At 45.5% G+C, this 27,356-nt stretch overlaps 1 protein-coding gene across 1 annotated transcript in view; it reads left to right on the forward strand.

Moving 5' to 3' along the window:
• Positions 1 to 21,512, forward strand: part of AKAP13 (A-kinase anchoring protein 13) — a 159,455-nt gene extending 137,943 nt beyond the window's left edge. Inside the window, exons 17-36 of the mRNA XM_054272927.1 lie at positions 187 to 254; positions 723 to 789; positions 1,941 to 2,076; positions 3,020 to 3,132; positions 3,690 to 3,836; positions 4,388 to 4,638; positions 5,260 to 5,382; positions 5,488 to 5,605; positions 6,119 to 6,367; positions 8,521 to 8,597; positions 9,934 to 10,115; positions 10,197 to 10,279; positions 10,603 to 10,782; positions 11,506 to 11,670; positions 13,720 to 13,790; positions 14,282 to 14,326; positions 15,433 to 15,483; positions 16,274 to 16,723; positions 18,568 to 18,880; positions 19,700 to 21,512. Of these exons, the coding sequence (XP_054128902.1) occupies positions 187 to 254; positions 723 to 789; positions 1,941 to 2,076; positions 3,020 to 3,132; positions 3,690 to 3,836; positions 4,388 to 4,638; positions 5,260 to 5,382; positions 5,488 to 5,605; positions 6,119 to 6,367; positions 8,521 to 8,597; positions 9,934 to 10,115; positions 10,197 to 10,279; positions 10,603 to 10,782; positions 11,506 to 11,670; positions 13,720 to 13,790; positions 14,282 to 14,326; positions 15,433 to 15,483; positions 16,274 to 16,723; positions 18,568 to 18,880; positions 19,700 to 19,749 (2,939 nt within the window). The 3' untranslated portion in view covers positions 19,750 to 21,512. The remainder of the gene's footprint in view (positions 1 to 186; positions 255 to 722; positions 790 to 1,940; positions 2,077 to 3,019; positions 3,133 to 3,689; positions 3,837 to 4,387; positions 4,639 to 5,259; positions 5,383 to 5,487; positions 5,606 to 6,118; positions 6,368 to 8,520; positions 8,598 to 9,933; positions 10,116 to 10,196; positions 10,280 to 10,602; positions 10,783 to 11,505; positions 11,671 to 13,719; positions 13,791 to 14,281; positions 14,327 to 15,432; positions 15,484 to 16,273; positions 16,724 to 18,567; positions 18,881 to 19,699) is intronic.
• Positions 21,513 to 27,356: the final 5,844 nt, after the last annotated feature.

Genomic DNA, 27,356 nt, shown 5'->3' on the forward strand with positions numbered 1-27,356 from the left:
AGGCTAATTTTCCTGGAAAGCAGCCTCTCTCTCAGCTAGTCATGCAAACCACAATGATGCCTAAAAGTTACAATTCTCATTTGTGTAAGTTAGCAGTTCAGATTACAAACAGCAAAAACTGACCTGTTTTCTGTGGGGCTTTGTTTAATTAATTGGTTTGGTTTTTGTTTGTTTTTTTTTTGACAGACTGTAATGCAATTGTTCACAAAGGCTGTAAGGAGAATTTTGCTTCTTGTGCAAAGGTCAAAATGAAGGTAAGGGATTTCACCTACTCTAGTGAATATATATATACATATATATATATATATAACACTTCCTGCCACATGTCACAAAGTTTCCAGTTTGTTGTAAAGAACTTCAGCCCCAGTGCTGAAGCTTTCACATAATGAAACTGTTAAACATACTGTTAATATGAGGAACACACAGATTTCGTTGCTTGCCCCAAATGCAAGGAATCTGTTTCTCCAAGCTAAGTAATGTTTGTGCGATTATGATTTCAGTTCACTTCAGTATTGTCATCACTTTCACATTTTCATATTTGCTGCACATTTGTCCATCTGTTATTTTGCCCACTTCATTCAGAGAAAATAAAAATATATTTAAAAATACACGTACACTGAGAGGCTTCAGGAAAAAAATTAGCTTTTTTTGTTTTAGTTATATGTCACAATCTTCTGGGAGAAGGGATGAAGAAATTAAAGTGAATTTCATTTTTCTTTCAGCCACAGAGAGGGATGCTGCAGGCACATGATACCTCTTCATTACCCACAGTAACCATGAGAAACAAAAGTAAGATAATTTCTTTCCCTCTGCTCTGGGAGTGGTCTGTGTCTGCTGTTCTTAACTTTTCTGACAACTGATACTTGACATTATGAAAAATAAGGTTTTAACAGAGCAGGGATGAGAGCATCCTCTGTGCATGCTAAGCAATATTTGAGATTTCAGAAGTTGTACAGAAGTTGTACAGAATTCATCCCCTTCTGCAGTGTCTGTGTAGCTCTAAGGAAATGTAAAATCATCTTAGATTTAGAAAAGTCACGTGTCGTAGCTTGCAGAAGGCCTGTACCTGTTAAGGCCACAAAATTTGGAAGATGCAGCCTGTGTCCATGGGTGTCTGACATTGGAAAGAATCCAACTATGAGTATTAAGTGGAGAGGATTTAAAACACAATTATCTTTTGTTTAAATAGTCTTGGGCTTTGAGATAGGCAAAAGAGAAAGTTTAATTTTGAGTAGGAGGAATACTGACAAGCTGTTCCTGACTTTGCTGAGATAAACACTGCACTGCAGAGTGACCCACTGTCACCAAGGCTGAATAGGTGTGAAATGGCCCAGACTGGTTTTGTAGGGCCATGATTTGATAAGCTTTGATAAGATAATTGATAGCTTGTATGGAACCACACTATGTTATACAGTTGTAATCACTGTGATATTTATAATGAAGTTCAGAGGTATTGCTCCAGATAGCAGAAATGCATCTGAAGAAGGAAAAATCTGGAATTAATATAAACAAATTCTTTAAGGTATGATATGGTATAATGGAATCAGGATTATCATTTCTCTGTGGTAGCTATTGGTAAGAGAAACCCATCTCAAAGAGTTTGACATCAAGATCAAAGGTTATATGACTATGTGCCCAGGGAAATAAAAAGGCAACAGGGTGGATTGTGACATAGGGTTAATTATCAAAACAGTTAAATTCAGTTTCTGGAGTTGCAGATCCCACCTGGGTAATGAAGCACGGTGCAGTGAGTTCTGCTCAGGGGTCAGTGGTCTTCCCTTCCTATGGCTGTTCCTAACTGCTGACACCCCCTGGGGGTGATTCTAGAAAGAAAAGGCAGTGAATTTCAGAGTGTGGATCCTTTGAAGTCGTCCCCATGCCAGTGAGCAGTGGTTAAGGTGTTTGCACGGCCTGATTGTTCTCCCTCCCTTCCGTTGCAGGCTCTCAGCCCAAGGAGCGCCCGCGCTCCGCGATCCTCGCGCCCGACGAGAGCTCCGTCACCTCCAGCTTCAGCAACAGGAGATCACAGCAGCCCTCTGCGCTCTCCAAAAGTGTCTCCATACAGAACATTGCAGGGTAAGGCTCCTCCCTGCACACCTGACTCTGTGTGTGTTATCTGATGCTGCTGACATGAAGAAGTGCAGATCTCACTAAAAATAAGTTCACGTGCTGTGACTTGCATTAAAGGTACAAACAGGATCACAAACGGAGAAAAAGCCATGTTCTATATGATACCATCAGTTGTCTTCTGCACAGTCTTATGTGAGTTAGTTTAGTCATGGCAGGAGTTCAGAGGCACAGCTGAGTTGGCCTGGTACATTCAAGGCCACTTCCCAGGGATGCTCTGGGCTCCTAGGAAGGAATTCCCTTGTCTTGGGAATTGGGCAGGATGCTGTGCAAGCACACATTTGCAGCTCAGGTATAAAATATTAACTTTTGTGTCCATAACAAGAGGGTGAAGGCACAGAGCTTCAGTCTTCCTGTTTTTAGACTGCATTATACATGATTCATTACAAAAAACATAGAAGAAAATCCAATTTATGGTTCCTACCGTACTTGCATATTGAACAGTTCTACATGTGAGGCAGGGACTGGCTTATTCTGGGCAATTTGGATGTCCTGGCTATTCATGGGGAATTTAACTTCAGTCCATTTTCTGATCTTTCCCAGGGCTAGTGATAAGGATTCTTGTAGAGCCTTTGGTGTGGTGTTTTTTTGCACTGTTTGCTCCAAGGGCAGTGAGGATGGGACGTGACTGGAATGGAGTTGTCCCAACTATAAAAGCTCAGGAGTGGTTCTTTATGGAAAGCACCGTCACTCACAACTGTAGCACTTACAGCTTCTCAAGCTCCAGTGGGTAGTTAGTAAACAACACATAAAAGCACATTTCTGTACATAACCGTGCAGTGCTGGCTTTGTTTTTCAATTCATATTTTAAATGCATTTATTCTGCTTATCTGAAAGTACATTTGGCTGGGTTTTTGTCATAAACAATATTGTGTGTTCTGTTTTTCTGCAGAGTTGGGAACGATGACAGCTTAATACACACTTGGAAATTCCTGTCGCAGTCAACAGACTCTTTACATAAAATCAGCCGGGTTAATGAATCCATGGAGTCACTGGTTGATGAAGGTAAGAGATCTCCATGGCGTTTATAGGAGAAGGAAGGTCTCAGTGCTGCTTTCCAGAAATAGAAAATACATTTTCAGCAATTGTCTTCTTTTATAATGGACAATTAAAGTGCATTTATTTTAATCTCAGAATATTAGTATGATAAACTAAAACAAAGCCCCACATAGTAATTTCTTTAGCTCATTGAATTATGGAAAAACATTTAGAAGGTTTCAGTTACAGTTGAGTTACTTGGAATTTAGCTCAGGGACAAACATTTCCTCTTCTGTTGTGGTTTTTTATTTAACTGCAATGTCGTTTCATGGCAGATTAGGAATACATTATCTGAGCTAGAATTTGTTCCATGTGAAAATGGTGAACAGGAAACTAGGAAATAACCTTTAAAAGTCTTTTTCATAACTAGTCTTTATGTGGTATGTGATCATTTGTGTCAGTAAAGGAGAATGTATGTGATGTCTGTGGTGTGACTGACAAAGCGTAAGCCTAAATAATTAGACAGGAATCTCAAATGAGACAAATTACCCACATCTTAATGGCACTTCTATTGCTTTGTGAAGGTGCAGACATGAATGAAGGACAGCTCATGGGAGACCTGGAATTAGATTCCAAGCAGTTGGAGGCAGAGTCCTGGAGCCAAGCAGTGGACAGCAAGTTCCTACAGCAGCAACACAAGGATGTTGTGAAACGGCAAGATGTGATTTATGGTGAGACATCTTCCCTTTTTACTCACTGTAAACAGCTCCTTGATAGGAACACTGCTTTGGTTTCCTCAAAAGCCAAACTTTAATTCTTGAAGCTCCTAGGAATGTAATGTATTCTGTGAAAGGTGTCTTTCTGCATTTCACATATCCAGAAGCCATCAAAAACCCCAGGAATTGCCTCTCCTCATTTGTCTGGTGTTGACTTTCAAACTGGGTTCCACCACAACCAGCTAGCTACAAAGTCTTTTCCTGAGGGATTCAGGAGCCATCCTGTATGGCAAAAGGGGGATGTGTGGAGGCTGGCAGTGAGGTGTTAGGAAGGAGAAGATACCAGGGCTGAAGGTTGAGACCCCAGCAGCAGCATCCAAAGCTCTCTGTTGTGGGACACCTCTTCTCTCCTGTTTCTCTCACACGTGGAACTCTTGACTGATGTTACAATTCCTGACATGAATTTTTTTTGACACAACTTAGAGAAGCCCACTTATGGAAAAGCTTTCTAATGGCAGCTTTTCCTTGTGCTCTAACCCATGAACTCTTGTCCTCATCCCATGCAGAGCTAATGCAGACAGAAATGCACCACGTCCGCACCCTGAAGATCATGAACGATGTGTACAGTGCAGCTATGGTGAAGGAACTGCAGTTTGAACAGCAAGCAGTGGACAAGCTCTTTCCCTGCCTGGAAAACTTGCTGCACATCCACAGTCAGTTTTTCCAGCGGATTCTGGAAAGGAAGAAGGAGTCACTGGCAGACAAAAGTGAAAAGAACTTTGTTATCAGGAGGATAGGTGACATCCTAGTGAATCAAGTAAGTGCTGGAAAATGTTTGCAGTTCTGAGAGCACAGCTGGAAGCCAGATGCTTTTCCTTCCCTCCTGTTTGTTACTGTCAGATAAGCACAGCTGATGGCACCTTTACTCTTAACACATACAAATTCCGCCTCTGCTTTTTGAAGCACTTTTTGCTCTTTCAGAGGAAGGTCCACTGTTGAAAATTAATTTAGTTCATTTTGTGGGAAAGAGAAGCATTCACTTGCAGGCACAAAACAGTTTGACCACAGACTGGAGTGTAGGCAGGAGCATACAGCTAAATATGCCCAGTGTGTTTCTTGGCTGCATTACTGACCTGGTGTTTAACTCGGGATGGGTGATCTTAGTTTTCTTTATCCACAGTTTCTGTCTTCTTTTTGTCTGTCTTGACTCTTTTTGTGGTTGGTTTTAAGCTGTGGGAGTAGAGTTGCAAATTTTGCTGTAGTGATTCAGTGAAGTCCCCAAATCAGCTCTTTACTCTCCAGAGATCTGCTTGCATGGTCGAGCATGCTTTGGACTAATTTGATTTCCTCAAATTCTTCTGAGAGCCTGGCAGGCACTGCTGGGGTGTCACCCCAGGAGTTCAGTGCAGGCTGGAGCTGTGTGTCACTTTCTTTGCAGTTCTCTGGGGAGAACGCTGAGCGGATGAAGAAAACGTACGGCAAATTCTGCGGGCACCACAACGAGGCTGTCAATTACTTCAAAGATCTTTACAAGGAAAAGCGCTTTCAGGCGTTTGTCAAGGTAGGACCTGGAAGGACAGATGTACCCAATGGAAAAGACGTGTCCTTGCTGCACTCTGGGGGAGTGTTTTGCTGCAGAACTGAAATTTTCTTCTTTGTTCCTTAGAAAAAAATGAGCAGCTCCCTGGTGAGGCGCCTTGGGATTCCTGAATGTATCTTGTTGGTAACACAGAGAATCACAAAGTACCCAGTCCTTTTGCAAAGGATACTGCAGTACACCAAAGGTAGGGACCAGCTCCTCTATTCTAAGTGCATATTTGTTTGTCCAGTGTGAAGTTTTAATCCTTTATGGCTGAAGCAGATTTTTTTACCAGCTAATCCAGTCCTTTTTGTCTCACATCACTGCAAAGAGATAACTGAATTCAATACTTCCAGTTAGGATTAGTTGTTTAGTACCTTGATTTAGTTGTTAAAAGTCTGTCTGTAGCTAATTATGGAGCAACATGCCTAGACTCCAAAGTCTCCTAGCTTGCTTTTTTAGGTATTAGCTAAAATATGTAGTTAATTTGTGCATTTCATCTCTACTGTCTTATATGCAAAGTGTATTGGAATATTCTCCAGTCTCAACCATGTATATGTAAAGGGTTTTGTGAAGCTCTCTTTAAGGGGGAAAAATGTCTCATTTAAGTATTAAAAGTTATAATGTGGGAACTTGGGAGAAGAGGAAGGAAGGAAGCAAAAGTGGGAAGTTAGACTACACAAAGTCAAATCGAGATGTTTCTGTTTCTTTTTTAAAGAAAATGAAGTGGAACATGAAGACTTGACTCAGTCGTTAAATCTTGTTAAAGATGTGATTGCTGCAGTCAACAGCAAAGTCAGCAAGTATGAAAAGAAAATGCGCCTTGGGGAGATTTACAACCGGACGGACAGCAAGTCCATCATGAGGATGAAGAGTGGCCAGATGTTTGCAAGAGAGGACTTGACGCATCGGAAACTCATCCGAGATGGGCCTGTTTCACTAAAGAACTCAGCTGGCCGGTTAAAAGGTAGGACTCTCCTGCCTTCTGCTGAGGAAGGATGCAGCTCACCCTCTCTGGATGTAAGATTAATCCTCAAATTGGTGCCTCCACCCTTGATTTATTCTTCTGCCTTGATAGATTGTGACACCAGCTTTCCCCTGCTGTACCCCCTCTCCCCATTGCATTTCCAATTCCTCGTGTGTGTTCTGGGGTGACAGAGAGCTGCTTTTCCTCCTGGTGACTGCGTGCCTGCTGAGGGCTCGGGTGGCAGTGACACCTCCGTGTGTCCCTAACTTGCTGAGGGATACTCTGGGCCAGGAGGACACGATGGGGCTGCAGTTGCCCAGAGCATGGAGTCAGATCTCCATGCCTGTGCCACAGTTCCAGGAGTTGTGCTGGCTAAATCTGGAACCCAGCCTCAACTTTCTGGGCCTTTCCTTCCCTCTGAGGGCTGTGGCATGTCTGCAGCAGTACCATCCCAGTTGCACTGGGATCCAGGGAGATGTCCCAGGGATTTGTTGCTCTTGAACCTCTTAAGCTGTTGACACAAACTGTTCAGGAGAGGCTATGGTGTCCCTGCAGCTGGCTCGTGTTGGGTCAGTGTTTTCCTGAGTTGCTTTTTGTTTGTTATCAGGTGGAAGTAGTATTTTTAAGGTGCTGTGCACTGAAGTCCTCCAGTGAGTTAAAAGCTAAATCTTCCAAGGAAACTTTCAGCTAGGACCACGGTAGCAGTAAGAGCAGACAGAGCTGTGCCTCAGGCCTGGCAGGAAGGCTGGGCTTCCCTTCCTCCCTGCAGCATAAGCTGATTAAATATGGTCTGTGGGCATGAATGGAGCCTGTGCAAGGAGGTGATGATAACGTGGAATTCCGTATGGGGTATGATTTATTTTGAGGTTTTGGAAGCAGGAAGTTTACAGATTATTTCTAGGCACCCGAGACTGCTACTGCCTTCAGATGGTGGATGAAGCAAGTTCTGCTGCTGTTGTGAAATCGTGATAAGCACAGGCTCCATTTGCATTTCTTAATCATAGAAATGCACAAACATGTCCGTAATGCAGACTCCCAGGGAAGGTAGGTCCTGCAGGAAGGCTGCAGACCCAGAGAGAGAGTAGATCGTTCTTATATTCAGGTTATTTTGTGGTATTTGAAATGGAGCACTGAAAATTATAGGAGGGACTTTTGTATAAGGGTTTTAGCATTTCCACTCTTGCAAAGTGCATGGAACAGAGAGAAAGGCAGTCAAATGCCACCTTCTGCAAACCTCCCAGAGCCTGGATTTCATTTTGCAACTTTGCTTAAAATTTAGTGGTTCTTTTATCTGGAATGGATTCTGTCTTCCCAAAACAGACTGGAAGGATTTACTCATGGGATGATTTAAGTTTCTGATTTGCTTCCTCTCTGTCACCAGATTTCCCAAGTACATTACACAAAACCTCTTTGTACTGAGGGGTCTGGGTGGGGCATTACACTGGGTAGTTGCTGTGCAGCTTTATGATATGTTATTAGGAGACTTGGAAGGCTCTACGTGTACTCTGGGAAAAGACTGATTTAAAAACCTCTGTTGGCTTGAGGTTGTGTTTCCTTCTCCCGTGAAAGAAAGCCAGGTCCTGTGTCTCATGCAGGCTCCCCTCAGAGCTGTGTTTGTCTGAGAGCAGAATTACTGGTGGCTCCTGAAGTCAGTATTTCCTGGGAAAGAAACTGCAGCTGACAAATGTTGTTATTGCACGATAATTTACACCCTGCAAACCACTCATCAAGAGAACCATAAAATCCAAAACTTCCCGTGCAGATATTTTGCTTGAGGGCTGAAATATTGATTGTTTGAGAAAACAGAGCTTCTATTGAATAAATGTTTCTGGCTTTCACTGTTGTGCCCATGTCTTAACCGGTAGTGAGCATGTGGCTGAGAGGAGCACCCCTGCTCCCATGGGTGAGAGCAAATCCTGCAGGATGCCCTCTCATCCTCTTGTGTCCTGCTCCATGCAAAGCTGGTTCAGAGCTAACCTGATCTGGCACCTCCAGGAACTGCCCTTGCTCCTCCTGCCAGCTGGGAGGTTGATCTTGCTTTCAGGATTTGCAGAACCAGCCCTGCTCCTGTCCAGCACTGGTGTTATTGCAAGAAATCTTTTCTGGCGTGAGTTGTGTGGTTATACTGCAGCAGTGTGCTTTTTCTTTTGCAGAAGTCCAGGCTGTTCTCCTCTCTGACATGCTAGTGTTCCTCCAGGAGAAGGACCAGAAGTATGTCTTTGCCTCACTGGTAAGGCTTCAGCCCTTTTTTCCTCCTTACTTTTCTATGTGAGAGACCCGTGATGTGGTGTTGTGCAGCAAAGCCAGCAATTTCCTGCTAAACAACTTAATTTTCTTGCTCAGAACATTTTTGTTTGCTGAGCAGACTCCATTCTTTTTGATGGGAAAACATGTCCTCATGCCCCACCTCCCCTTCCTGCTGTGCCTTGGCACAGCTGATAATTGGCCTTGAAAACCTGCCTGTCACTAGAAACACTTGTGCTTTGCAGTTTGTGCACATTGGAGCAGTGACTGGGCTGGGAGAGAGTGAGGGGATAATGCAAACTTTGTAAAAATGAACCTCAGCTGAAGGAAATGTCCAAATGCACTGTGAGCTGCTGCAGGAGGCAGTGAGGTGAAATGCTAGGGCAGTAAATTCAACAGAACAGCTTGAAAATAAACAAGAAATATATTTGTAATGTGCAGGAGCAAAAACATTAGGTTTGAGGGCAGGCCCTCAAAAAGGGCTGGGCACATTGACTTGCTAAAGAAAACCTGGTGCCTGATGGAGTCTGCTGGGCTGTACCTTCCAGGCATGGTCTAGACTGGCTAAACCCTGTGACCTTTCCACTCTTTGAGCATTTTGAAAGCTGATAATTTGTTATTCCAGTTCCACCAACCCTCTGCACAGGCTCAGTGCCCTACACATGAGAAGCTGATTTGCATCAAGTCCGCTGGTGAACCAGATCACCCCAGCTGCAGCGTGTGGTACAGAGCACAAAGGGGCTGGCTCCTGTGCAGATGACACAGCAGCCTGGGGACACTGTAACCCAGCAGGCTGATGACACAGGGACCTAGCACACGGTGAACACTACCTCACACACAGGTTCTGACACAGCAGTCAGCTGTAAGCATCTGAGAACAGCAGAGGTTTTGTGGGATTTGGAAACAAGACTTTATCCTGGAGAGAGATGGTGAAGACACTGTGTGTGAAGCAGGCTAGCAAGCTGCACCAAGTGTAAGGAGCTGTGATATTGATGACAGGAAGAGTGTGGTCAGTAGAAAATGAGATCAGAGCAAAATATGGTACAGTGTACAAAACCACAAAGTCAATTTAAAATTAATTCTTTCTTGAAATGGAATGAAGTAAAATTGCTTTTCCTGCATAACTCCTGGAGGAAAGCAAGCTCATCCCTTTTGTTTGACCCCGTTGAAATGATTTTGGCTTTTTATTAGCCAGTATGTTCAGAAAATGTTTGCAAACCTGAGAGATGTAGCACTATGGTTTATTGAGACCTTTTCAATGCTAGTTTGAATCTGGGAGCTAGCTCTGGTCCCCTTCCTCACCCATTTCTTTCCATCTGAAGGACCAGAGATCCACTGTGATCTCTCTGAAGAAGCTGATTGTACGAGAAGTGGCTCATGAAGAGAAGGGTTTGTTCCTGATCAGCATGGTTGGGAAGGATCCTGAGATGGTGGAAGTCCATGCCAGCTCCAAGGAAGAGCGCAACGGCTGGATACAGATCATTCAGGACACAATGCACACCATGTAAGACACTCAGCTGTTCTTGTGGGGCAGGGGGTGCACTGGGGATGTTCCTGTAGTAATTGAGCCATGTCTCCTGTCCAGGGATAGAGATGAAGATGAAGGAGTCCCTTGTGAGTCTGAGGTTGAGAAGAAATTGTCCGATGCGAAAGTGAGAGGACTGAAAGGTAAAATCTGCCTGGAACAGAGCTGGGAGGCCACTGTGGAAAAATGTATGGGAGTTTCTTGGATTGGGTTTTGTGGTCGAAGTGTGACTTTTTTCAGTCCTGCATCCAGCAAATAACTGCAGTCCTGGTTTGCAGATTGCCTTCCTTGCATTATTTATTTTCCGAGCCTGCTGTGCCAGATTGCCCAGGGCACTGCCGGGCTGCCAAGCCCAGCACATATTGTCATGCTCCACTAGATGGGGCCAATATCTCAGGAATAGCTCAGGTTTCCTTGCCAAAGCTTTTATTTTGTCTTCATCCCTGTTTTCTGTTCACCCCCACAGAACAGCTTCAGCAGAAGGATAAACAGATCCTGCTCTTGCTGGAGGAGAAGACGAAGATCTTCCAGGACATGGCAGACTGTTCTGTGCAGGAGGAGACACAAGGCTCCAGGCAGCTCTTCAGAGCCAGCACAGAAGAGGCTCCAAAAGGAGAGGAAATAATGAAATCAGCAATAAATGAAGGTGAGCCAGTCACGTGGCATGTAAATTATAGTAACCAACTATAATTGGTTACTACCAGTGAAGGCATCATTTCTCAAGCACCAGTTTTGCAGGGAACATCTTCTCTTTGTCAGAATAACAAGATAAGGAGAAACTCCTCCTCATGGTATTGTCTCAGGGACAGATCATGAGGATCAGGAAAGGAAGCAGGTATTGCAGGGGTGTTGAAAGAGGGCAGGGAAGTCAGCACAAATAAAACCATGCATTGAACCTGCTTTGGGGTCAGGAGCAGCATGGGATTTATCCTTGACTGAAATTTGGACCATCCAGGCTTTGCTGTTCTTCAGTCTCAGCAAGATGTGAGGGTGGGGTTGGGTTCCAGCAGGAGCTTGTGATGCCTGCAAGGGACAAGCAGTTCTGTTGACAAGGCAAGGGTAGGTGGAAACTCAGGCTACTTTCCAGTATGATCTTTGGAGAGGCTAAAATTATTAAATGCAGTTGTCAGAGAACACTGAGGTTGCCTGAAGAAAGAGAGGGAGGTGTAAGGTTTTTGCAGAGCTCCAAGAGTTGGAGTTAGTGGTCAGACTGAGTTTTTGCAGGGGCAATGTGTACTGTTCACATCATTGTCACAGAAACCGAGATTCTTTGTACACCAAATAATTTCTGACCTGAGCTCAGGCAGGGATGAAAATAGCTCAGAAACCTGAGGTGGGCTTTAACAAAGACATTGCTGCTTTTTATCAGTTGAAGTGCTGCAACACCTGGTGAGCAGGAGTCTGGGCACTGCCCTTGGACAGCAGGTCAGCAGCACTGCCATGGACCAGGAGGGAGGAGTTGGCCCCATCTCACTCCCTAGAAGGGCAGAAACTTTTGGAGGATTTGACAGTCATCAGATGAACGCCTCTAAGGGTGAGTAGTTCTGTGTGTGCTCATCAGAATTTGTTAATAACACACGTCATCATATCCTCTTGCTTCAGAAGGACTTCTGCTGGTGGTTTGGGTTTCACAACTCCTCTCCAACAATAGGTGACAGATTAAATCACAGATTAGGAAAGAAAGCTTATGTACAGGTGGATTGATGGTGGCTGAGAACCTGTGGCTATACAAGAGTTAAACATTTGAACTCTTCACTCCTCTCTGTGCTCTCTCCAAGTAATACTTGCTCTTTTACTCATGTGCCACATGAAAGCATTTGGCTTCTCAATAAATTAGTTTCTTCATGTTATTATTGTAATATCTACAGGTCTGCTCTTTGTTCTTCACTTTTCTTCCCAGCAGGAGCCTGATTCTGTTGCATTTACAAATGGATGTGGATATTGCTGAATCAAACACCTTCTCCCCTGTCTCTGCTCTCTCTGCATTTATGTTCCACCTACATCTGCATGTATTATTCCTCCAATTAGGTCTCTCCCAAAGAAATGCGTGACTACTTATTTCAGCTGCATACTTGGCTGCTTCCCAATGCCCTCTTTCTTTGCTCTAGTCATCAGAAACTTCCCTGTCCTCAAATTCCTTTCTCTGTGGTCTTACTCACACTCCCAATACAACCAGTTTTGCTGTGCTAGTGTCTGTCTCAGCACTGGCATCGTTGGACCTCGTCTGACCTCCTGCATTAAAGGAGCAGTGTTAGCTCCAGACAGTCAGACATGAGAACTATGTAGAGGCTTTCCCAGCTCTCCTGGAGAACCCCAAAGGCCTTGTCATCATGGTGACAAATATACTCACACTGGAGGGGTTTGTTGAGGGCTCTGCCTCTCTCTGTTGCAACAATGAATGGAACAACTTTAGGTTGTTGCCCAAATCTAAGTTTTCTGTAGAAATACCCTCTGATTCTAATTCAGTAGTTGTAGGGTCTTGGGAGATTTTGGGAAAAGAATGCAGGGCCTATTTGTTCTGCCCAGGAGGTATGAAACCTGGCATTCTCTCCAGTTCTTGTGTTCACAACCTGTGAAACCTCGGGCAAGGCTTATAACCTGACTCCCCTTCGTTCTCCCCTCCAGCAAAGCAGAAGGGAGGAGTTTCCTCCTGCAGAGAGGTGGAAGGTCCCAGGACGTGGCGCAGGAGAGCAGGTCTGTTAGGAGGGCTGGAGGGTCAGCCTCTAACAGCAGAGCCAGCCTCGGGGGTGGGGGGAGGAGAGGGCCTTTACACAGCTGTGGTGTCCTTCACACTGCTGCAGATTCAGGTTCATGTAAAGTCTTTAAGAGTGGCAGAAGGAAAGTTGCCACTGCAGGTGTGGGTTTTCCCCATGGGTGCATCTCAGCTGGCAGCGGGAGTACAATAGTCTTGGCAAGAGCTAGAGGATGGAAGGTCTGTGTGACTCCTTTTGAGAAGAAGGGCAGCACAGGGGGAGGGTCAGAGCCCTCCTGACCCCACAGGTCAGCTCAGTCTTGCTCAGGAGCACTGATATGAGCAGTCCAGGGGGAAGTTAGAAAGAGAAGCCCACTGTCCCTTTGAAGATCCAGGTATCTGATAGCTAAGGTTAATGATAAATTGTTAGCATAGAATTACACAGGGTGTTGCACAGCACTATCTGACCCAGATGTAAATTAACTTGCACAAGAGAGGCATTGAAACTATACCTGCAATAATATACCCTGATATGATTCTGTTATCATCCTCCATCTGCTCTTATGCTGCCTCATGTCTTCTCAGCAAGTATTCTGTGGTAGTAGACAGCAGTGCAGGGGCTAGACAGAGCACCAGCTAATAGCTGAATTTATCAGCACGTTCTCTGAAACCAAAGTCAACCCTAATCTAAATTCACATCCACTTTTGCTGGTAGTGCTGACGTGTTCCGTATATTTAGGGCTCAAATTCATTTAGTTAAAATGTCAAGAGCTCTGTGTCCGCTTTTGTGGAACATGTGAGTTTCCTGTATTAAATTCCTCAGACTTTAGCAAGTTCATCTCTGCCTTAAAATGTTGAATAACTGATGTCAGTGCTGGCTTCTTCCTTTAGGTGGAGCGAAAGATGAAGGCGATGATGCTCAGGACCTCCGGAGAACAGAGTCAGACAGCATTTTAAAGAAGGTATGCCTTGATTTGTGTGTCTGCCACCACTGAGTTCAGATTTCAGGAGTGACAGCTCTAGCCTTAAAAAAATGCCTGAAAATTTCTTGACAATTAGATACATCCTAATAAGTTAAAAATAAAAGGTGAAATATGTACGCAAAACCACTGACTTGAAAACCACTGCAAATCAGTTGTACTCCTTAATGGCACAGGTTAGCTACCATCTGTCTGCATTAAATTTGTTTAATTCTGCATTGTTATTGAAATTCTAAGGTCAGCTACAACCTTGCACCCTTTCTTTCTGGGGATCGATCCATCACATAACTGCAAAATAATGCCTAATTAACATTTTATTCTAAATTATTCCAAATGGCCTAAAAACATGCATGAATTCTCCCAAAATGGAAGGTGGAGGGGAGTGTTTAATGGATGTGTCATTAGTTCAGCTTCAGAAGACATTTGCTATGATTTTTCATTGTCCTCATATTAAATTTGTGATCTTGTCATAGGGTGGAAATGCTAATTTGATGTTCATGCTGAAAAGGGATAACGAGGTAAGAATTGATTCCATTGCTCAGCTGTTCCCTTCATTTAAGTGGCTAGAGAATTTGTCTCAATAGGTGATAATGTAGAAGAAAACACATTTAATTTGCTGAAGCACAACTAGACTTTTAAATACATTAAGCTGAACCCACTGTGTCATTTATTTGTTTAACCTTGGATGTTTAGACAGAGAATTCACTGATTGTCATCTGCTTGCCAGCAAGATGATATGTGCTGATTATAAGCAGCAAGGGTTAATTACCACCAGGATGCACAGGGCTGTATTTATTGTGCATCTGCAGACAGATAGAGTTTAATTTTATGTTGCAGGTGCAGTGAATTGGGGCAATTAGGTTTCTATTCTCCCTTTGATACACATTCATAACTCCCAATTAGCATTAATGACAAAACGAGAAGCAGTTCTTAATACTGGCTATCACTCCACTACTGCAAATACTGAAGTGCTCTTTTTTCTTCTTGAAATTAATTGTAGGTTATGAGAGATTCAGAGAAATTTTTAGCTAGGCTAAATTTAGGGATAGAGCATAACTCCAGAGTTGCTTGCTCTGTATTGATGCATGAGGTGTTTGCATTTCTGTATTTTCAGAAAGCCTCCAAGAACACACCTTCTGCACTTGTGTTGCCTGCTGTAGTGCAGCTTTTCTGCCTGGTGGCAGTGGGTCTTGTATGGGTCACCTGGGGGAGAAGGGTGCAAATAGTCCATATCTATTTAAAGACTGATTTATTTTTTTCCTGAAATTTTTAAGTGAATTTTTGGGCTTCATCTCAATTAGTTAGCTTGTTCTTGAGCAAGCTGATGTTGTAGGAAATGGTTTGCAGAGGCAAACCAGGACTTCCCATGAGCTCAATGTTCCTTCTCCTGCTGCAGTGACAGCTAGGGAAGGGAGGAAGGCACTTCTGGGAGATGTTCAAGGGATCTGTTGGTGTACTGGGGACTGATGCAGTCATTGCAAGGGAAGAGTGAGGAAAAGCAGAGTGCAGAGGGATGGCTGTGCAGCTTGTCAGACCCACTGGTGGGACACAGAGCAAGAGAAGGTGCTGTCCACATACCCAGCACCCATTGAGATCTAACAGCAACGCTTCTGTTTTCTTGCAGCAGGTCCTCCAAACCATCACCAGCCTCCATAAGCTGCTCACTGCTTTGCAGGTAGGCTTAGCCTTTCATCCTGCTCCCACACACTGCTTTGCCTGAGCTGCTTGTTGTGCTTTGCCCCTTGTGTCATTGTGTCACAGCCCTGCACGGCTGGACACCCCACAAACAGCTTGCAGGCTCAGGGAATGAGCTGCTGCCCAAGGGAACCAGTGCTGGCCTGAATTTGGGAAGCTGCTGAGGGAGCTGCTTTGCCAGTGTTTTGCAGAGATAATCAAAACTCTCCACAACTCTTGTGAAAGTTGTACAGCCAATATGTTTATTACAGCGCTGGACACATGTAGGAATCATTCCCCTAAAATGACATGCATCCTTCTGGGGACTTCAGGTCCCATTTTATCCCCCTGTCAAATACATATGCATACAATTTCACAATAGGTTCACACATATTCATTTTTATGAATTTCGTGTGACATTTGCCGCTAGTTCTTCTTTATCAGAAAGAATTCCCAGATCAGGTTGACCTGCTCTCACAGCAGTCTCTGTCTCTATCACCCTCTGTCTCCCTCACCTTATCTCTGTTCTTCACTGAAGCAGTTTCTCTGAGCCTAGGTTCTGCAGTCAGGCTAAATAGCTATGTTTTCCAACCACAGACTCAACTCAAAAATGTACATTTCACCTAAATCAAAATGGATTTCTACTCTGGAAAATTTCTACTCTGCTTCATTAGCATGCTCTGGTAACCAGGCAGCAGCGCTGGGCTGGGATCAGAAGGGCTTCACTGCAGCACCCTGGGGTTTTCAGGGATGGGAGAGGATGCTGCAGTGATCTCTGTCCCCTCTGCCAGGGCGTGGTGCTGCAGCAGGACACCTACATCGAGGACCAGAAGCTGGCTCTGAGCGAGAGGGCTCCGAGCCGAGGCTCCTCCCGGCCCACCTCGCTGCTGGAGCAGGAGAAGCAGCGCAGCCTGGAGAAGCAGCGCCAGGAGCTGGCCAACCTCAAGAAGCAGCAGACGCAGCACCAGGAGGAGAGGAGGAGGAGGGAGAAGGAGTGGGAAGTGCGTGAGAAGGAGCTGGCGGAGCGCGAGGCCGAGCTGGCGCAGCGCGAGGAGCAGCTGCAGAGGCAGAGGCAGGAGCTGGAGCGCGAGCGGGAGGAGCTGCAGGTGAAGAAGGCGGCCTACCAGCTCGACCTGGAGAGGCTGCGCGCCGCCCAGAAGCAGCTGGAGAGGGAGAAGGTGCAGCTGAAGCAGGACGTGGAGAGATTCGCTCAGATGCGGCAGGAGCCTGACCACAACCAGGTAAATGATGCCAACAACCAGGCTCCTTGGGAAGCTAGGAACAGGGAGCTTCAGCCAGCTCCTAGGTGAGCTGCATGCCCCTCACAGCTGCCAGGTCTTTTGAGTAGAATCCTGCTAGAAATGGTGTTCCTATTAGAGGGAGGTTGCCAATGGTGAGGCATGCAGTGGTTGTGGGTAGTATTTTTTGGAGTCCTCCTATTTTTTGGATATCTTATTCGCCATTTAGGCTGTGGATGATGGAGCCTTAGCATAGGAAGAGCATGGCTTTGAGGAATGCATGGGTTGAGATGTGAAGGAAGGCTAGTTTGGGGAGGTTTAGTCCAGCAGTGTTTAAAATTGGTGTTTAAAACTGGCTCTTCCTTCGCATAGGATATGCAGTGCTGCTGGTTTTGCACCTCTGGAGCTGCTGAGGCATTGCCAGTTTTGGTGCTTCATGGTGTATTGGGGGTGCCTGGCCAGTGAGCTCTGCCCACTTCCCTGTCTGTGTTGGGGGATGGCAGACAGGAGGTGGCAGGCAGTCCCAGGGCATTGACACTGCCTGATGTTGGCCTTCACCCAGGAGCTGAGCTCTGGGGAACAGTCAGTCCTTCACAGAAACACCCTGAGTGTTGTGGGTCACCTGCAGCCTCAAAAATCACTTGTGAAGCTGATAACTCCAGGGCAAGTTCACATGCTGACATCCACCCCCAAAAGTGTTCTCAATATCCAGGAAAGAGATGGCATTGCCCCTGTCCTGAACGACCAAGCACCTGCAGTCCAGTTGTGGCTCAGTGAGCAAAGGTCCCCAGCTCTGCTGGAAGAGGCTTCTGGTGTCTGACTGCTCACAAGCACAAAGGAAAACTCACACACAGATCCTGGTTTGGGCATTTTCAGCAAGCTAAGGTTTATTCCTTTACAACTGTGCAGAGGAGAGCCAGCACCACTGGCAAAACATGGACTGAATTTAATCCTTAAGCCTGTTGATAATTTGTTTGTTTGTAAGTCACTAATTCTGACTTTAATTTGCTTAGAGCTGTAGCAGAGTTAGTTTATAAATGTTGGATTGCAGAATGGGAATGATTTTCGATGCCTGAACAGCCTAATGGTGGAGCTGAGCAGTGAGCTCTGAAAAACTCATCACCAAAGCAGGTCCTGCTCCCTCCCACCTGGCTCTTGATCAAGCCAGAAGTTTTCCAAGCAGCCAGTGAAGCTGTTCCAGCTCCAAGCACTTGCAGACAAGGGCCATGGGTGCTGTGGGAGAAGCTGAGAGGTAAAATGCCTGCAAGGCCTAAGGGATTTAGGAGAAGGAAGCACCTTCTCAAAGCAGGTATCTGACTGACATTGCAGAGCTATTAATAGAGTGTTCAGTCAAGCTTTGTTGGGCTTGTTTTGATCTTCCCTTTGAATGTGCAAGCTCAATTACATCCTGAGACAGCCGTTAAGGGAAAAAAAATCAGGAAAAATGCTTTTGCTTTCATCTTTTGCTTGGGAAGGCTTCCTTTGACACATGGGGCTGCTGTGCCGTGTGCTGGCGTTCCCTTCCCAGAGAGGCACGCTGCTCCTTGGCCTCCTGCCACCATCTGTGTGTGCAAACCATGCAGGGTGAGTCTTGCTATTGAGATCTTAGAGAATATTTGCCCTTGGCTTGTTGATACATAGCAGAGTGCATGTAGGAGCAAAAGATAGTGGAGTGTTACTCTTTTTGTGCCTCGTATTTTCATCTTGAACAGAGAGAGCTTTTCTCTCTTTACTTTGCCTGGATGGGGATGTTATTTTACCTGGCGAATGGGCTGGATGTTCACCCCTGTGAGTGGTCTTGACCCCCCCTTTTCTATCCTCTTTCATGAAACACTTTTTCTTCCTAGGTTTCAAATCTACATGAGAAACTTGCCAGAGTCTCCTCCCAGTCCAGCATTGACGAGTCCTCCATGCAGAAGAACCCTTCCCTTCCTAAACAAGGGCACTTTGATGCAGAACTGTCTGTCTCCCCCAAAAGGAACAGTCTTTCAAGGACACACAAAGAGAAAAGCACTTTCCATTTGCTTAGCACAACAAACCAGACTAACAAGGCAGCTGAGGAGCAGACCCAGATGCCTACTCGCCTCTTCAGTTTAGCCAAACCAAAGGAGAAGAAGGAAAAGAAGAAGAAGGGCAGGGGACATCGCTCCCAGCAGTCTGGTGAGTGTCAGGGGAGCTCACAGGTGTTTGTTCAGGGTTGGTAAGCTGGCTGTTTTCCTGCAGCCAGTGAACTTTTGTGGAAGCCACAAAATCTGGCTTGAAATGAGGATGGTGACACAGGGATGGGGAAGAGCAGCTGTGCTGAGTGGATTTCTCAGCCTGAAGTGATCTTCTGTGGGTGTTTCTGCCTGTTCTGCAGCCCCTGGGGTTGTCAGAGGGACACACATTCTTCTCATTGTTTCTTCCCTTCCCATCCCATCCTGAGCAGCCTCCATGGGCTGGATTATCTGTTTCAAGGAGGAAATGTTCTGCTTCAGTGTCAGTGCTTTCAGAAGGAGCTGCTGCTGGGATGCTCCTGGCTGTTGCAGCTCCTGAGGCATTGATGTCTGCTTTAGCTCTGTGGCAGTTTGGAAATGATACCCACAAGCCTTCTGCTGGCCTCTCCCCTCAAGCTGGTCTGTTTTGTCTCTTGATCTGAAACAAAAACATACAGGGTTTGTTTTTTTTTTTTTGCCTGATAGTTTTGCATCCCCTTAGGACTCAGAGCTGCACCTCAAACCTCTGACCCACATGAAATTTGATCACTTGCCCTTGGATGACCGCTTTCATTCATGCTAGCTCACTGATGTTTTCCAGCTTGTGTACAGGAAATCTCACCCATTACAAGGTGTAATTTCATGGTAGCTCATCAGGGACCTGAACATCTTTTCAGGGGCCTGGTGGATTTGGCAGATAGTGGGATGTCTGTGCACACAGAGCCCCACTCTGCCTGCTGTGTCCCTCTGTTCCCATAGTGATTCCCACATGCTGTTTTTACAGATTCTCACTCATCAGAAGCACCTGCAGAGGGTGAGGAGATCTTCTGCTGAGCATGGACTGTTCCAGTGGTGGCACTGGCACCGTGGACATCTCCCTGCCTGTGACACAGCCTGCGGCTGGTGCCTGCGCTGGACGAGCATCTGGAGGTTTTAAACAAAAAAAAAAGTTCTGAAGTCTGCTAAGTGGTGGATAAGGGCCTCTCTCCTGTGGTTCTAGGTGAATTCTCCCTGCAGAGGCTGTGCATCTCCCTGTGCAAACCTGGGGTCAAACGGATTGGGATAGATGTCTGTCTCTACTTACTGCTAAAGAACGTAGCCTTAAGGGGTCTGTGCCTTCAAATTCCCCTTTTCTGGGGAAAAGAACCAAAACCAATCATTTAGCAAAAGATTAGGACTCTACAAATGGTGCATACACACTGGCATATATAGATATCCTGTATATGTACATCTGTGTATCTATGTATCCACTGGGATATGCTTACAGTCCCTACAGCCAAGGTCCACCCGTGGGGATGGATGATACCTGAGGACTTTCAGGGAGTGTGTAGATATTAAATATCTTGCCCTTACTGCTCTTGCTGTAACACAGTGACCTGCACACCCCTTTTGTGCTGATGGGACAGGGGATGTTTGCTTTCAGAAGGGTGCATTACACCAGGAAGCAGTAACAGCATTCAGAAGCAACAACTCAGAGGATAAAAATTAAAATTTAAAATCATTCTGAATGACTTCTGTGGGACAGAGGAATCAAATGTCAAACTGTTTCTAGAGTCGAGCAGAACATTATTGGGTAGATTTAAAATGGCACAGAAAAGAGAATTTTGGTAGGCTGGTAAGGCAATCCCAGGGAGCCAGAACAGGCTGTTCAAATGGAAACAACAGTAAGCAACATTTTTTTTACACAATCTCTTTGAGCTCCAGCTCACTTCCTCCCATCCCCAAAGTAAAAATTATGTTTTTGCCAGAATAGAGCTCTCCAGTTGCATTTGACATCCCCATAGAAGGCTAATGACTGAGGGGGGGAGTGGCTAAAAATCTGCTTTTATGGATCTTTGTTCAGTTCTTCGTGTTTTTCTTAGCCTGCTTTTTGTGCTGCTGTTGGGCTTCTGTTTGTCTGGATTTTCCCACTTGCCCTGCTGGTTTCTGAGGCAGAGTGAGAGCAGCAGTGTCTGGGCAGGTCAGGGAGACAGGGCAGGCTCCAGGGAGGTGGCTCCTGTCCCCGTGGCTGTGCAATACCGGGCACTTGGGAACCATTTCTGGGGAGAAGAAGGTTCTGATGGACAAACCCCCTGTGGGACAGGTCTGGAGGCCAGCGTGGTGTGTCCCCATGGCCTCTGGGGTGGTGTCTGTGCAGAACAGGAAGGTCCAAGGGCAGCTCTTGCTGTGCCAGCTGTGAGGTGTCTGCAGAGTTGTGGAATATAGGCATGTGTTCAGTGGGGGAGGAGAAATGCAACAAGATATTCTTTTCTCAAAAATTACCTTTCTTCCAAACCCTGTCAGGAGAATTACCCAAGTGGATTTGTAAATGGTTACCAGCTTCAGAATAGGTCAAGGATTTGCTCAAGAGTTTGAAGCTGTCATGTACATTTCCTTTCCTACTAGTTTGTTTTGTTTTCTTTGAAATGACAAATAATTTCTCTTCTTGTACTATTGTTTGATTTCAGTTTACTCTCAGGCTTGTCATGAGCTGGTGACCCACAGCAATTTTCAGAGTTAGTGCTGATGAGTATCAGCAGCATTGATGGTGAGGTGGATGCTTGGGCTGGGCTGTCTTGGTGCAGGAACCCTGCTTGTTTGGAAGCTCTCTACACTATTAAAACTCAAAAGAAAAAGAGAAAAAAAATAGGAAAAAGGGTTGAGATTTATTTTTATTTTTTTTTTAACTATTATTTGGTGCTTGTTCTTAATTGCAAGCAGGGCTTGCAAAAATATTTATCTTTCATTTTATCTGAAAGAGTTTTTTTAAAAAGTTTACTTGGTTTTATTTTTTTATTTCTTTTTGCTTTTGTTTGGGGAATAGTTTGAGGGGTTTTTTTCTCTTCCCCCCCCTTTATTTTTTTTGTTTGTTTATCTGTTCTGTTTTCTTACCAAAAGATTGGTAAACCAAACGTTCTCATCTCCCTGTTTCCTACAAACCATGGGGCTGGGCAGTGCTGCATTGCAGCTCATTCCATGCCCAAAGTCACACAATTTTCAGCTGAGAGCTTTCTTCAAGGCAGAGCATCTTCAGGCCAAAAAAAGTCTGGAAAAAGACAACAATGACTTCAGACGAGGCTCCTCCTGTCAGTCAGTTTCCATGTTTAAATGTTTTGGTTAGATTTTGTCATTCCCTTTGGAGGCAAAGGAAAAAGCAAAGCATAGAGTGCCTTGCAGTGTAGTTGCTCTCCAGGACCCCAGGGGTGCTGAAGGAGGCACATGCTGGTGGTGTGGAGTTACCTTTTTCATAAGAAAACCACCAACTTCAGAAAGTAACTTCTGCCCTGCTGTTCATACCTCTGCAAACACGAAAGGGCTGAGATGAAATATCTGGAAACCAAAGCTCATGTGCTGCTGTGTGAGCAGAGATCAGGGCACTGGTACCTCCAAGTTCCCTCAGTGTGGAACAGCCTTTGCCACTATGAACTTCTCAGTTTACCCCCCTGTCTTTTCCCCAGTCCCAGCACATGCTGTATTCACAGCACAGCCGTGTCCCATGGCTCTGAGAAGGGCACCAAAAGGCACATGAGTGACCCAGGGCAGCAGGGTTGACTCTGCCTGGCTTCACCATCTCTCCTGACCTGTGCAAATCAAAAAGAGCATTCAGTGTCTGAAATGCCAATACAATTGGCTAAGGGATCTCCCAAGGTCCCTGTGGTTCCTTGACAGAAACCACAGGTGTGAGTCAGAAACACACTGACCAGAAATCCTGTGTACAAAGCTGTTTGTGTCTTAAATTCTGGTGGACAGACCTTTGTCCCTGGAGGATGGTTGTTACTCTATGATTCACTTTTTTGGAATGAAACCTCTCCTCCCACACTGCTTCCTCCTTCTTTCACCTTTAGGAAGGTAAGGGCTTGTTTTTATCTCTTTAGCTTTTATTTTTCCCATCTCAGGTTTTCTTTGGAAAGCCTTGGCATAGATTCCCAGAGTCAGATTGCTGCTCTGATCCCTGAAGGTTGTCTAGCATTGTCTGCTAGAGTATTGCCCCAGCTTGACAGCACCAAAACCTTTCTTCTTCCTGGCCTTAAAATTGCATTTGCTCCAGTTCCATGCCTGGCATCCATCCTGCAGTTGTTGAAAGCATGTTATTTCTTCAGCCCAGCCTGCTGCCAGTCCCTAGATCCCATTTGGAGCACCCAAACCATTCTGTTTTGCATGGGGTTCCTGGGACTCAGAATAGGTTCAAAACCATGTTTGAAGCCTGTGTTGTTGGAAGAGAAGAGGATCCTGTGAAGGCTCTTGGAGCTGTTTGTGCTGGTGTTTCCTGGAGGGCAGAAATCAGAATCAGTTTTCTTGAGCTCTTCTTGGCCTGGTCTTTGCCACTGCCCAACAGGAGGGGTTTCAGTGTGCAGGGAAAGTGAGAGTGTGGGCTCAGACAGGTACAGGAGTGGCCAGCATTAGCTGGGGGTGCCAGAACACCCAGCAGCAGAGAGTAGCTATAGCAAAGGGTGGGAGACTCCATGGGACTGTGTGGGCTTGGCCTTAGATTCCTTTAAATGAAGTGATCATCTCAAAACATAACTTGATGTCAGTTTGATGCCATAAAGCACTTTAAATGGAACTGGTCTTGCCCCCTTTAATTATGGTTATTTGGAGACAATCAGTTTTGCCATTGCTTCCCCCTCTGTATCCCCAGCAAAATCAGAGCTTCAAATAGGCGTGTTCCTGGTTTGGTTTGGCTTTTCCCCCAGAGGGGAGGAAGGGCCAAGCTTTTTGTATTATTTTTAGACCAAAGTGGGTGTGAATCTGTCTAATCTACAGTCTCACTGCAGATAGGTTAAGTGGCAGGACAAGAGAACTGGCTTCTGTTGGCTCAGGTACATCCCCCAGGAGAGCTTCACCATCACCTTCCTCAGGGCAGGTAGGGAAGCAGCCCCCACAGTGGTTTTCCCTCCATCTCCTTTTCCTTGGAGAAACTCAGAGTGAAGGAGATGTGAGGGGATGCATCCAAATAAGTGAGGCCCTTTCCATGCACCAAGGTGTTTACTGGCCACTGTTCACCTCCCTGGGACAGGATCTGTCATCCCCACTGAGGGTGGACTCTTCCTTCCCTCTGGAGGTGTGGCAGCACAGTGATGCCATCAGCTTGTGTGGGTTTGCATCCAGAGAGTCCAATCACCTTTGCACCTTCCCTTGAGTCACTAGGAGACATCACAGCTGTTGCTGAAACACCCAATTCCAGTCCTTCCACATGCCACCTAGTCACAACAGGTTCTTCAGGTGCCAAATCCCAAGGAAGCTGTCTAGGATATCTATGGCATGGAGCAAGGGAGGACTGGGCAGGGGGCACAGGAGAGTATCTGCTAAAATCCCACAAAACATTCCTTGTTAACCAGAACTCTGGAAATTATTGTGCCTGCTGGCCAGGTTTGGGAATTTATCATGATTTAGGGCACCCCTTTAAATAAAAAACCTCCCCTGCTGCTCATAACTCTTGCCTCATTTGTCAGAAGGGGCAGCGATCCACAATTCTTCATTGGTGATACAGCTAATTTTTAATTGTAGGCGAGCTGAACTGGCCAAATCTCCTACACCTTGTGCTCTTCGGTCATGAGAAGTGTAACACCACCTCCCTTCACACCTGCATTTCCAGGGCTCTGTGCCCTTTCCTTCCACATGCATTTCACTGACACTGATGCTTTGCCCAAATATAGTTCAGCTTCCATTGCTAGGGGGGAGGGGGGAACAGGATAACACTCACTGCTTTGCATACAGCTATGAGCTTTGTATGTATTTAAGCTGTCTGTAGGTATCCATCCTTTCCATGCTGTAAAGTAATGCTACTATTTTCTTTATCAATATTAAACACTGCCTCAAGAAAAAAATGAAATAAAAATCTCTGTCCAGTTCAGTTCGCCTATGGTTAAAGTTTAGCCTGGTGTTTATTTTGTACTAATATGGAATGCACTTGAGTAATTCCCAGAACATTGAGGTGTATTGTAATAACCTGATATACCTCTGTTTTTGGTTTGTTTCTTATTAAAAAAAAAAAGGAAAAAAAAAAAGCTTTGCGTTTTCATGTTGAACCCGTAAAGAAAAAAAGTTGGGAAAAAAGGATTTTTAAACAAGAGGGTGAAACCTAATTGCTGTATGTTAATTTGTAATTATGTAAAAAGTGAGCAGATTGTTGACTGTAAAATTCTTCAGTTTTTCTGTAACTTGCCAGAACCAACAAAGTTTTGTAACAAGCTTTTATTTATCTTCCTTTTTAGTTATCAGTATCAACCTCTTGTAAAGTCATTCTTCCTCTAAATAAATTTGATTTTAAGTCTTGAGTTTTCTGCCTGATTTATTCCCACACCTCTGGTATTTTTGCTGATGACTTTTTTGCACCAAGGCTGAATGAAGAGCCTTAACCTTCACCTGTAATCAAATGTTTGTATTGCCTTTATCCTCCCCATTCCAGTTGGAACCCACTGGACTCTTTATTTTCCTTCCCTTACAAGATTTGGATTTTACTGAAGGCCTGATGGCTCTGTGATATTCCTTGGGTTTTCCTCCTCCCCACACACAGGGCTTTTCATCCTTGTACAAGAAGGGGAAGTGGCACAGAGTTCCTGTAAGCCCCTAACACAGCTCAGTGTCTTTAATAAATCCTAGACAGAGAAGGTTTTGGTTCTTTCAGCTTAGAGAACCAGAGATGCTGCATCTAATCACAGAAAAAGGTCCACAATGCTGTGTGGTTTAGGTGTTCCCTTGTCTCCTGTAAGAAGAGATTCATCAGAAATGCTGTACCCAGCATCCAGGTCTCCCCTGGGGAGGTGTTGTAAGGAAGAAAAGTCTTCCCTGTGAGGGTGTGAGGCACTGGAACAGGTGCCCAGAGAAGCTGTGGATGCCCCATCCCTGGAAGTGTTCAAGGCCAGGTCAGACATGGCTTGGAGCAACCTGGTCTAGTGGAAAATACCTTGCCTGTGGCAGGGGTGGTGGAAAAATGATCTTTAAGTTCCCTTCCAACCCAAACTATTCTGTGATTCCACGATAAGGTACATGGTGTTCCCAGTGCCTGCAGGCATGGGCCCAGGCAGGAGAGGGTGCCAGAAGTACAGAACCATGACAATGAGGAGTCATGGAGGACCTCAATGCTGGGGTTTCCCCACCACCATTTTCTGCTGGATTATAGAAGTGATCACTGCTGGCCCTGTCCTGCCAGTCCTGCACAGGAGGAACTCCAGCATCCTCTCCCCAGGCAGGAGAAGCAAGAGACCTGCACCCTTCACCCCCCTGTATTGATTTTGAGGCAGAGGAATTGCTTCATTTCCATTTGTTACTCCACTTCAAGGGTATGATTGGGAAGGAGAAAATACCACTTGAGAAGAATCAGAAATATATTCATAGAATCAGGATAACCTGAGTTGGAAGGAACTCACAAAAAGCACCAAGTTTGACTGGGAAGGAGAAAGGACTGCTTGAGGAGAATCAGAAATGTATTCATAGAATCAGAATAACCTGACTTGGAAGAGACCCACAAAAAGCTGCTGAGCAGGCACAAGACAGCCCCAAGTATCAAGTATTGATCAAAGCTCTGGGGTGCCAGCTGCTTGGGGTGTTGTGCTGTTCCTCAGCAGGTGTCAGGGCACGCCAGCCCCGTTAGGCAGCAGTGCACTCCCTGCCTGGTATTTCCCCCTCCTCTCAGCTGTGTTGCACATGCTGTTCTGAAAGCCTGAGTCAGGTCAGTGTACCTGAACCTACACCCTGTCACGCAGCACTTGCTCCGAGACAGGCAACCCCTGGGTGTGAGACAGGAGATGAAAGAGTTCGTTTATCTCCAGTCCTGCTTTTATTTGCATTCCCAGGCGTCCCAGCTCACCTATTTACCGAAGTTGAATAAAAGCCTTCGCCCGAACTGTCGGCTCCTGGGTATGGCTTTTAAAAAGCACGTTTTCCTGTGGCCCCTCTTGGCTCTGCAGCCTGGATGCCTGACAAAAGCACCCCTTGGGGCACCCCTTTGCATTGCTGCAGTAAAACAACAGCTGCTGCAGCTGCTGGGAAGGGGAGACGCTGCTCTGATAGAACAGGCATTGGTCACGGGAGATGGGACAGCACGTTTACTCATCACAAACCACATGGAGAAAATCAAATCCTTTCTGAATCAATCTCCTGACAGGAAAAGGCTGGGTTGCAGAGCTAACCAGGCACCCTGGTCCTGCACAGTGCACTCCAAACCCCCCCGTTTCCACTGGCCAGGGGAAGTCTGGGCAGGCAATACACATTGCCTTTGGCAGAGGAGGAAGCAAAGGGCCCTGCTGCTCCAGGACACCTCCATATATTAATCTGACTGTCCTTAACCAGCTTTCCACAGTTTCATATGCTCAAAATTTCCATGCTCTGAGCCATTACAGCTAAGACAATGAAATGGATATTCTCTCCAGACCACAGGGATTAATCAATTTACATGGTCCCAAGAAAGAGTGATGGGTTTCTGAGCATCCCAGCTTTCTTGCCCAGCCTTTCCTTGGCAC

This window comes from Melozone crissalis, unplaced genomic scaffold (assembly GCF_028551555.1).
Source record: "Melozone crissalis strain CALT ecotype California unplaced genomic scaffold, PUWL_Pcris_2 ptg000014l_1, whole genome shotgun sequence".
NCBI lineage: Eukaryota > Metazoa > Chordata > Aves > Passeriformes > Passerellidae > Melozone > Melozone crissalis.